General features: G+C 34.1%; 1 protein-coding gene across 1 annotated transcript; it reads left to right on the forward strand.

The window, feature by feature from the left end:
- Positions 1–6,273: 6,273 nt before the first annotated feature.
- On the forward strand, positions 6,274–6,459 carry HELRODRAFT_85374 (hypothetical protein; the record flags this gene model as incomplete). Its single annotated transcript, XM_009026035.1, has 1 exon — positions 6,274–6,459. The coding sequence occupies one exon, from the start codon at positions 6,274–6,276 to the stop codon at positions 6,457–6,459; it is 186 nt and encodes a 61-aa protein (XP_009024283.1).
- Positions 6,460–11,240: the final 4,781 nt, after the last annotated feature.

Consider the following 11,240-nt stretch of genomic DNA (forward strand, 5'->3'; position numbering starts at 1 on the left):
ATATTTTTTTTTACATTTTTATGTGAAACTTTAGAATCAAATTGGATGGATAAAAAACTTGCGCTATCGTTTATGTGTCTAAACATTCTTATTTTGACATTGAAAAAACATGGAGTTCCATATTTAATAATTTTTTTTTGAAAGTTGATAAATTATATATCTTAATATACATAGAATACTTACACTGGCCCTCGAACGCACCCACGCCCATTTTCAATGCGCTTTAGGATCTGGTGTCTGGTGTCATTTTTTAGTTTCCATGAACAATTAGTTAATTAATTAATTCCATATAATTAGAATTCACTTTAATTAATTTAATTGTTCACAAAGTTTTAAAATTTTTATATTTTTCTAGTTTATTATTAATTGTCATTGTTTTTTTTCAAATTTTATTTATTTTGATTTTTTTTTCATCATCTTATTTCATGAATTTGCATAATATTTCCGAATGCTTATTTAGTGTTCTTGTTTGTTGTCATATGAATCGTAACAATCAGAGGCCATTATCATTGACAGGCACACCCTTTATATCATGTATAATTGTGGTTCTTCTTCTTTTACGTGCTTTATCCTTTCAGGGCCTTGGCAATCATCGACCTCTACAAAACACGATTTTTAACACTCTGTAGTAGTTGAAATGTGGGAATATTCAACATTTGACGCAAGGACTTCACGAATGTTATTCGTTCTTCAGCGCGACCTCTTCTCCCTGCAATCTTTCCAGTAGTTGTTAAATTTTTCATTTTTTACTTCCGCATGATGTGACCAAAAAATTTTAAATGCTTCTATTGGCTTATCTGTAGTAATTTCCTTTTTTTAATAACCGGACTGTTTTATACATCCTCATTCGAAGTATGAGAGATCTAACTAATTTTCATAATTTTCCTCAAAAACTACATCTCAGCAGCGTTAATCTTTTTTCACATTTCGATAGAAATTGTCCAGGACCTAGAGCCGTAAGTTAGCACAGGAGAAATATAACACACTAACAGTTTTAATTTTGTTGATATTCTGATTTTACTGTAAGTGAGGATGTTTTTTTATTCTAGAATATGCATCTTTCGTCATAGCTTTTTTTCTTTTGATATCCATATCACATTTACAATCTGAGGTAATTAGACTTTTAAGATAATAGAAGCTGTTGATTTGTTTCACTTATTTACCATTAATGATTATGGAGCAGATCTGGACGGTTTTGCTTTTAACTGATAACCATGCACTCTGTTTTGTTGATGTTAACTTGTAGCCCTTTCTTTCATTTTACAAAAACCAATTTGGAAACAATTGTTTGTAATTTTTACATGTAATCTGCTATAAGAGTTGTATCATCAGCATATCTTAAATTGTTTATATTCACGCCTCTAATGTAAAATCTGATAGATCTTTAAACTTTCTCATGATGATCTCACTATAGAAATTGCACAAGTCTGAAAAAAATATACAGCCTTGCCTAACACCTTTCTTTATTTTGACAAAACTAGTTATCTTGTTGCCAACTTGCATCGCTGCTGTTTTTTCCCAATAAAGGCTTTTGATAACTTTCGTGTCTTTTCCATCAATGTCTAAATTTTCTAATATTTATATAAACTCCACGTGTTTCACGCTATCAAAAGCTTTGGAGTAATCGACAAAACATATAAACAAGTCTTTCTTCATTTCAATCGCTCGTTCACTGATCATTCATAGCATAAAAATAGCGTTTCTTGTGCTACAACCCTCGACAAAACCACATTAGACATTTTAAATTTCAGATTTGATTTTGCTTCGTGCTCTCATCATCAGAATTCTCAAGAGAAGTTTTGTAAGATAACTAATAAAGCTTATTGTTTGATGTAGTTCACATTCTGTTGCATTAGGTTTTTTAGGTATGCAATAAATATTTCAAAGACTGTCATAGCCGGAGGTGGTGATGAGGTTAAGCTCTCCTCACAATTAAAACACCCCCATGACGTGCGTTTTAAATAGCTCTGACAGTCAAAGTCAAACTCGTAGCCTTTTCAAGGCGAAACTGTTTAAATTAACAGGAGAAAAAACGAAAGCCTTAAAATTAGCCGCTTCGGGTTGATTGGGCTTGTTACCAAGGTAAACTCTGATCTCAAACCTCAACTCTCTTGTGGCTATATTCTTTCTAGAGTAAGACTAAGGAAGTAAAGTCTAACAAAAAATCAGGCGTGGTTGTGCGTCTTTAAGACGATACGGTTGCTTCAACTTTTACTCGGCTTGCTACGTACCCATGTTTGTATGGCAAACAACCGGGAACAACTATATCCAATGTATTGTCCACATGGAGTCGTCTCAAAAAAACCTTATACAGCATCGCTCATTGCGCGGGTTTAAAAGGAGCGCGCAGTCTCGGTTAGCGTCGGCGTAACCCTCTTTACGGTCCCGTGCTGGAGCTAACTCTCTTGATCTGCGAAACACCACCCGGATCGGCTCTTTCAACATTTGCTCACTTTGCGCAACGAGTGGCGCAAGGATCCGGGTCCTCCTGGACAAATGTCGCCTTACGGTATATTCATTATGGACCTGCAGAAAGTTTGATGGCATGGCGCTGGTGAACTGCGTGTTAATGATTTCAATATATTTTGGTTGGGCCCAGCTGAGGCTTATATCCGGTTTGCTGGTGTTGATTTGGCTTTGAGCAATCAGACTAACCATGCACTAGTTAAATGACATCTGATCAGTGAAAGGCTGATGGTTGCTGGATTCAGATAACAATATGGTACTATGTCAGTGATTGTCTGCTACGCGCCAACTTATAAAGCGATGGCTGAGACCAAAGATCTCTTTTACAGCGCACTGGAAGACTTGTTTCGCTTCACCAGGCCCAACGACTTCACCATTTGCCTGGGCTACTTTAACGCTGTAACGGGTGTTGACTGCCGTATGCCTGCGGTAGTTGGCCCCTTTGGTACTGGGTCACCAAACGATAACTCTGATCGTTTCCCTGAATTATGTGCCTCTGCGAGATTTAAGGTTTGCGGATTCTGCTTCTGAAGATGAGTTTTCTTTGAAGGATTCATTTTGTGATACGAAGACCAAGTCGGCTGATAAAGTTCTCGGTCATGCTCTCCCTATGCGTCATGAATGGATCTCAACCGCGACACGGCGACTGATTGAAACAAAACGGCAGGCTAGACTTGGTGGCATGAAAAAACTACCTCTCTCCCTACATAGCGAGAGCAGGATATAGCTGTGTAGGGATCGTCAGGTTTGTGCGGACAAACTGGTAGCGGATGGTAAAGTAGTCTTGCTGATTGGACGAACCAAGGACGCTTTTGGTATTTTTTGGAATCTAGGATTGACAACTTCAACTGTCTCTAGCCTTATTTCCAGTGGTACTGGCCGGTTGATTAATGACGGAAGAGGAAAGCTAGAGCAATGGCGAGAATACTACAGCCTGTTGCTCAACTACGCAATGTTGGCACCCTTGCAGGAATTGCTGGATTTTGCTGAATCTACTGTCCCAGACCCCGGGGTTGACACTGAAACCTTTTTTGTAGCTGAGATTGTCGAGGCTTTAGGAACACTAAAGAACGGCAAAGCACCGAGCCTGTGTAACATGCTTAAATCAGGTAGACTTATGTGTGCTAGTTGGCTGCACTTTGTCATCACCCAGGTATTATCATTCCGTTTTACAAAGATAAAGGATCGTGCCGTGAATGTAAATACTATAGAGGCATCACTTTGCTGCCAGTATCAGGCTAGGTGTTTGCCCAAGTCCTTTTTGATCGCATCCGTCCTCTCTTTCTGTCTCATCGCCGTCGAGAGCAGTGGCTTCACGCCTCATAGGTCATAAGTCTACCATCGACAGGATATTCACGTTCTCACTCCTTCTACGGACCAGACGTGAATTTGGTAGACCTCTCTGGATTGCCTACGTTGACTTGAGAGCGGCTTTTGATTTAGTCAACAGGGACGCTATGTGGCTGTTGTTCCGTGGTCTAGGCATTTCCGATCACCTGATAAAACTGCTTAAGGCTTTATACATCCAAACCTTGAGCTTGGTTAGATCGAAGGGTTGATGTTCTCGGCGGTCCGAGATTGATAGCGGCGTCAGACAGGGGTTTATACTTGCGCCAGATGAGTCCTTGGCAAAGGTATGCTCGGCGCCACAGTTGGCAGGGAGGTTTCACGGACTTGGACTTTGCAGATGATGTCGCTCTGCTGGCTGAGATGCGAGATGTTCTCATACTGTCGTTGGCTATTGTGTCAGAAGAGGCAAAGTTTTTTGGTTGAAAAATCAACTAAAACAAAACAAAAATTCAGGCAATCTCTCTGGGCGATCTGCCAACCGCGTCTGTCTTTGTGCTGGATAATGACGTACAGATTGTGAATTCGTTTCCATATCTCGGCTCCCAAATACACTCGTCAGGCAGTGGTGAAGCTGAAATTTCGCGTCAAATCATTATTGTTCGCGTGTGTTTGAGGTCCCTGGATCGTGGTATATGGCACTCGAGCATTTCGTTGACGACCAAAGTTTGATTGTATAGCGCATATATCATCTCAGTACTGTTCTATGGATGCGAGGTGTGGTCAACTACTGGCGCTCATTTGAAGAGGCTAGACGCTACAGATCATTGGTGCTGGCGCAGGATCCTTCGTCTGACCTACCGCGATCGCGTCACCAACGTTGAGGTGAGGAGAAGAACACAGCAGCCCTCCGTTTCCTCACTCCTGTTCAGGCGTTGTCTAAACATCTTTAGTCACATAGCTCGTGCCAGTCCTATGGAGGATCATTACCGGGCTTTAAGAGCTGCCATAGATCCACCGCCACCGGACTTGAATCCACTCAGTGGAAAAGAAAAAGAACTTGTCCCTCATCAACTCCGCCTGGAAACTTGCTCAAGATCGCTTGAAATGGAGGCACCTTGTGAACACGGCAACGACCCGTTATGGGTTATGCCCATAATAATAAATATTGACTTGGATAGATCTTCCGGAATTTCGCCGATGTAATAAATCTCATTCAAAATTTCTGTCAATTTTTCAATACCAAATTCATCAAGACATTTAATTTCTTTAACAACTGTCTCATCTACACCTGGCACTTTATTTGATTTCATTTTGAAAAGAGCGGCACGAACTACACTAATAATTGTTGTAGCAATTTTTATTGTGTTCTATTTTATTGACTCAATTGCATAGGCTAATTTTTTTTATTTTAATCAAATTTTTTTACTCTTTCATAGTTTTCATCATATATATATACATATTAAATTATATTAAAAATAAGTTATTAGTATTTATAATGTTATTAGTATTAATTAATAATTATAAACCGTTTATATTCTAAATATATTAATTATAATTTTTTATGATATTGGTTTTATTGCCAATGCAAAGTGATTACATCAAAAGTTTTATTTAAGAGTTTCATTTCTTGGTAGTTGTTGAAAATATTGACTGAACATTTGTTCATAAAAATTCAAAATTATTTTAGTATTCGTTTAAATGCTTAAACTCGCAATTAACTTTTTTAAATCATCTTCTCACGCAGCAGATTTTAAAATTTGTTAATGGATGAAGAATGTGTTTGACATGAACATTTTTTGTTAAAATCGATTTTTCAAAATTTTTTTCATCAATTCACACTCGAAATTTGAACAAAAATTTTTCAAATACTTTCAGGAAAACTCGCAAAGGCTTGGCGACAGAAATATTGGTTAGTTTAAGCTTCTCTCTGATCTGTTTATTGCTGCTGCTCTACGTGGCTGATTTCAGGTGTAACATCGAAAGAGAATGCTGGGTCTACAATGCGCTCAGGTTTGGTTTTGTTTTTAGTATTGTGTAATTAATCAATTAAAATCCCTCTAAAAAATGTTCAGACTAAAGATTTTTTAAGTTGTTTCAAAAAGCTTGCTAAAGACCCCTTGAACGAAATGACAATTCCGTTTGCATCACCTTGATTTGTTCGCATCGACTGTTCAAGTTTTAGCAGAAGTTGGCTTATATATTCGTTACTCACCAAATACGTTGTTCACCAAATAAGTTAAACTTCAATGGAGAAAAATAGTGAAAAACACACTTTTAAGTTATTGTGATATCAGAAACATTAAGCCGGCTTTTGCTTAATTTTTGCTCAAACTTTTATATTAGCCAGCTAAAAAACGTGTCAATCAATTGTAATAATAATACAATTGACAGGTTAATTTTTTTATGTGATTTAAAAAGTAAATATGAACCATTGTCAACATAATCATCAGGCTGCAGCTACTTTCGTCTTCTCAATTGTGTTTGAAGTGAAACTATGAAGTTCTTAAATAATCATTCATGAAATTGGTCAGATATTATTTCGTGCTGGTGTCGCTGATGTGGAATGGAGTTGAGGCGCACAACATGTATCGTATGTTGGTGGTGGTCTACAACAGTCACGTCAGTCACTTCATTCTCATCTCAAACTGCATTGCTTGGGGTTGTTATTACATTTATTACCAGAAAAATTACTTTACATTGTAATGATTGAAATATATATAACTGTAACGGTTGACGTTTAGATAAACACAACTTCCTTGTGCATCAGGTATTCCTGCTGTGTTGGTAGCGATCATTTTTATAGCGGATCGAACTGCATTCAACGGATTTTACCTCCAATGTTCTTTCAGGTGAAAATTTATTCTAATAAACAGTAAAACAGCTAAAATAATTCTTGAACAAACCAGGTGTGGGTTAAAAGAAAGCACACTTTATTATGCCTGGCTGCCACCGATGTTGATCATAATCACACACAACATCATCATATTCATTATGGTCCTGTACATTCTGTGCAAAGATTTGCCAAATATGAGCAATAACGGTGAGCTTTTGTTTTGTTTTTTAAATTAATAAGGGTTGTGGTTTTATGTTGCCATTATGTAAGCCAAATTCTTTTAAAAATATCTTTTTACGGGAGATTTATAATTTCATAAGTTGTGCAAACGATTAAAAATTAATTTAAATTATTAATTTAAATTTCAAAATAAGTATTTTATTTGAAAAATATTCTTCAAGTATTTATCCATTAAAATTAAGTCTTAATTTTTTTTTTATTACAAAAAAAGTTGAGGAGAGGAAAAACACAAAGTCCCGTTTAGCAGGAGCTCTCAGCTTGTTGGTCCTGCTGGGAGTTCCATGGATTCTGAGTGCATTTGGAGCCATCAAATATGAAAAAAATGATTCCATAAAGTTCTTTCAAGGATTTATAGAAGTCTGTTGAACATTAGCATTTTTTAGCGGCGTTTTAAATTTTATTTAGAAAAAGTTGCATCCACATATTTAAAGTTCTTTTAAATTGTGGTAACGAGTCCTTTTTAACATGTCATTTGTAAAGGCGAAATATGTCAAATCGAAATTGTTTAAAAGATTGAATGATTTATAGTGCCGAAAAAATTAAACAATATTTTTATTGAAGATTTTTTTTTAAATTCACCAACGTTAATGGCGCTCAAAATATTTTTATTGATAATATATGAAATTAATTTTGAAATGGTAAAATTATAATACTCCGTAATTGTAGACGTTGTTTAAATGAGTAGAAAGTGTAAAATTTGGAAAACATTGTCTGCAGACGTTTCCTTAAAATTATTTCGCAGCCTTATATTTTTGGTGCAAATTTACAAATTGATTGTTGTTGAACTATCTGATCTTCCTCGAAAAACACCCGACACATTCATTAATTATGACATTGGGGGATTTCTTGAAAAAACATTTTGTAAATAAACGGCATAATAATCTTAAATCCTAAAATGATTAGAATTTTTAAAACATAGTTCACTTAATATTTTAAAAATCCTTTCAAGGTGGTTCTCATAATATTTATCAGCTTGCAAGGACTCTTCATATTCCTCTTCTACTGTGCATGCAACAGTTCTGTGCGCAGCGAGTGGAGTTCTTCTTTCAGTTGGTCGGATAAATCGTTCTTGTTCCAATTCATGTCCAAAAACAATGCGGTGTCTTCAACTGCAAACAGTGCAAGTCCTAATGTAGCCATTTCTCTGAAGTGATCAATTGAAGAAATGATGCGAAATCAGTCTGTGTTTGACAAGCTGGAATGAGTTTGTATGGGACTTCAATAACTACGAAACTAAGTTTGGTAATGATGCAAAGTTGATTGAATTTGAAAAAAATAAAATGATTAGCCATTTTTTCAAACGTTACAATTTTTTATTAGAAAGGCTATTTAAACAATTTTTATTCTATGTTACACTTTGTTCTAAGTTTTTTTATATTGAACATCACTAATAAACAATTAATTTAAATTTTTTTAAGAACTACATTCAGTTGTCTCAAAAACTTGCACTCTCCTTAAGCTTTTGTGAATTTGTTATGTTTTTGTGATGCATCTTTTCAATCTAAATATTATGTGAAATTAATAAAATTGAATAATTTTAAATTCACACAACTAACTGTTTCCAATGTTATGTCAAAGTGATTGAGTCGAAATAAGATAATTTAAAAAAATAACAATTTTCTAAGATGAAAGCAGTAAAACGTACAATTTTAACCGATAGAAAATATTAAGATTACATAGAAGATATTATGATTACATTAGAATACAAATGTATTTTTTGAACCAAACTGCACAAATAAGTCGCGTAATAATTTTATGTCTTTGAAGCTGATGGAACCAGACTTTGTGTTTGAAAACGTTCAATTGATCTTAGCCTTTAGTTTAGGGTTGGTCCCCTTTTAGATATGGGAAGCAATAAGGATCATTTTCGCCATATTTTGGTTTTATATTATAGAACAAGTAAAAATGCTGTTTAAGCTGGAAAGACATTTAAATGGAAAACCTGTTAAAGCTAATAGATACACTATCAATCAATCAATCTTCGTTTTGCGTCCAGAGACCCGGTTTCCCGAGGTAGGACTAGATACACTATAAAAGAGATTTCACATAACAATGGCAAATGGTGAAAGTCGAGTCAAAAACCTTTCTGAAAGCAAAAAATTTATTGAGACTAGAGTAGTTTGGGTCTTTTTGGATGTAGTCAAAGTATGTCAGATAGAAAATTATTCACAACTGTTCTAATGGGTAAAAATTTGGAAAGTTGAGAGACTGTTAAAAACGAAAAGTAGTCAAACGTGGAACAGTGGTGGATCACTGTTTTCTTTCATTGCTAGATTTGTTAAAAAAATGACCAATTGGTTAACTGATTATAAAATTATTAATGAATATAAAAAATTTATTTAATAGAAATTAATTTATAAAACACAAAGAATGACAAATATACCTGCAAGAGCAAACACAGCTAGGACAGCGATGAGAAGAAGAGTTCGGAACATCACGGAATTTTTGAAATCTCTGTTTCAACTTAGAAATGAATGTATTTATAAAAAGTATGCAACCATTTATGCATCACCACACCACTTTTCATTTAACTTTAGCAATAATTCATTCACCATGTAGACATGAAAATAAAAATTATTATTTTGTTCTCGTAGTTTTGGTGGTCCTTTGTACTAGCATGCTTACATATTCAGACGTGTGCACGCGTGTAAATTATTTTAATAATGGTCCTAAATGGTAAAGCAAAAAGTCCAAATAATTAAGCAAGGTACGTAAAATAATTAGGATATTTATTCGCGTCTCCAAACAGTTAACATAAGAATGAAAATTTGATCATAACTAAAATACAAAAACTAATTAATGAGCGACAAATAAAATAAACCTTCAACAGTTTAATGAACTTAAAATAATTATCTATTTCCTTCAAGTAACTTAGAAGACTGTTCCAAATTAGAGAAGCATTAAAATAAATTGTCTACAACTGATTAAGGTAGCTGATTCTTTAGCATTTTTTCTTTGTTTAACAAGGTAGACGTTTATCTGTATCAAACTTTTTATTTCTGGGTACATTTTCTTTTGCGAGTCTTCTGACATCTTTCATCAAATTTTTTCCAAAGAAACTCAGCTCGTTTATTTCCACATTTTATGTGTTCCATTTGATTAGAGGCGTAGCGAATACGACGTTTTGAATTTACTTACGATAATGATGTATTAATTGTGCTAGTGTTTGCAGTAGCGTTAATTTCAAGTTTTATCTTGAAAATTTAAAAGATGGAAATTTAAAGTAAATTAAACTCATGTTATTCTTATTGTTTGTTGCAGTTTTCAAGATTCCACTGATTATAATTCAATGCAAACACTTGCCTAATATATTGAAATGATTTTCTTATCCGCTGTATGTAACTGGAACCGCATATGTAATAGTGTGGATAAGAGATTTTCGATAAAAGATGTCACGCTTCTTGGAATTTTTTCACTTCCATCTTTTCACTGCCAAAAAATCTAATTTTTAAACCTTCCCATACAGATATTTTAAGTACTGGCTAACAATTTTGAATGATTTATGCAAATTTATCAATATGGAAAAATTGATAGACAAATGAAATCAACAAAATTTAATATAGTTGAAATTTTAAAAAATTGTGAACTTTAGAATAAATTTTTGAATGAATTTCAAGGTCAATATTATTCAGTTTAAATTTACGTAGTAAACAGCTTTTAAATTACCTTTAATCAAAAATAAATTTCAAACTATTGTGAAACGTAGTTATTTTAGAAGCGCTTAGTTGAGATTGAAAACATTATTGGCTTCGAATAAGGTGTCACAAGAAATATGAAAATTTCACCTATATGATTCTGTCTTCAGATATGCAGGTCTCTGTTATTTAAACCGAGAGTTTAAATTGTGATATTTCATTATCGCTCGTTCAAGTGGGTTTGAAGTTGCTAGCTGCATTCGAAACTTCTTTTGTTATCCGGTGCAGACCTCGTTTTTCCCCTAAACTAGTGCTTCATTAAATCAAATATTACTTTTCTACCATAAAATGCATATTTTGGAAAAATTTTATTTAAAAAACAAAAAAAATTATAAATGAAGCAAAAATGATAGAAAAATAATATGAAAACTTTGCTTCTCTGTTTACCATCAGTTATCAACCGTGCTTCGTTATTGCTTTAATTTATTTACCAACGCTGATCATTCACAAAACTAACAAACTTTTCATTCAATTTTTTTCATTCTGTTCATTCAAACCAATGAAATCAAAGTTTGCAAACAGGAAGAAATCGTGTTTTAATTTAATTGTGCATTTAGAAAATCAATATTGTCATGTCTTTACATAAAAGCAATCCTTCATAGCTACACATGAAAAAAATTTATACGATATATAATTTTCTATATATTTTAAAAACTATAAAAGTGGCTAAAAAATTGCTGAAATTTGGTTTGTAAGCACTGATCTGATAAGCAAAG

This window comes from Helobdella robusta (genome assembly GCF_000326865.2).
Source record: "Helobdella robusta unplaced genomic scaffold HELROscaffold_45, whole genome shotgun sequence".
Taxonomy (NCBI): Eukaryota; Metazoa; Annelida; class Clitellata; order Rhynchobdellida; family Glossiphoniidae; genus Helobdella; species Helobdella robusta.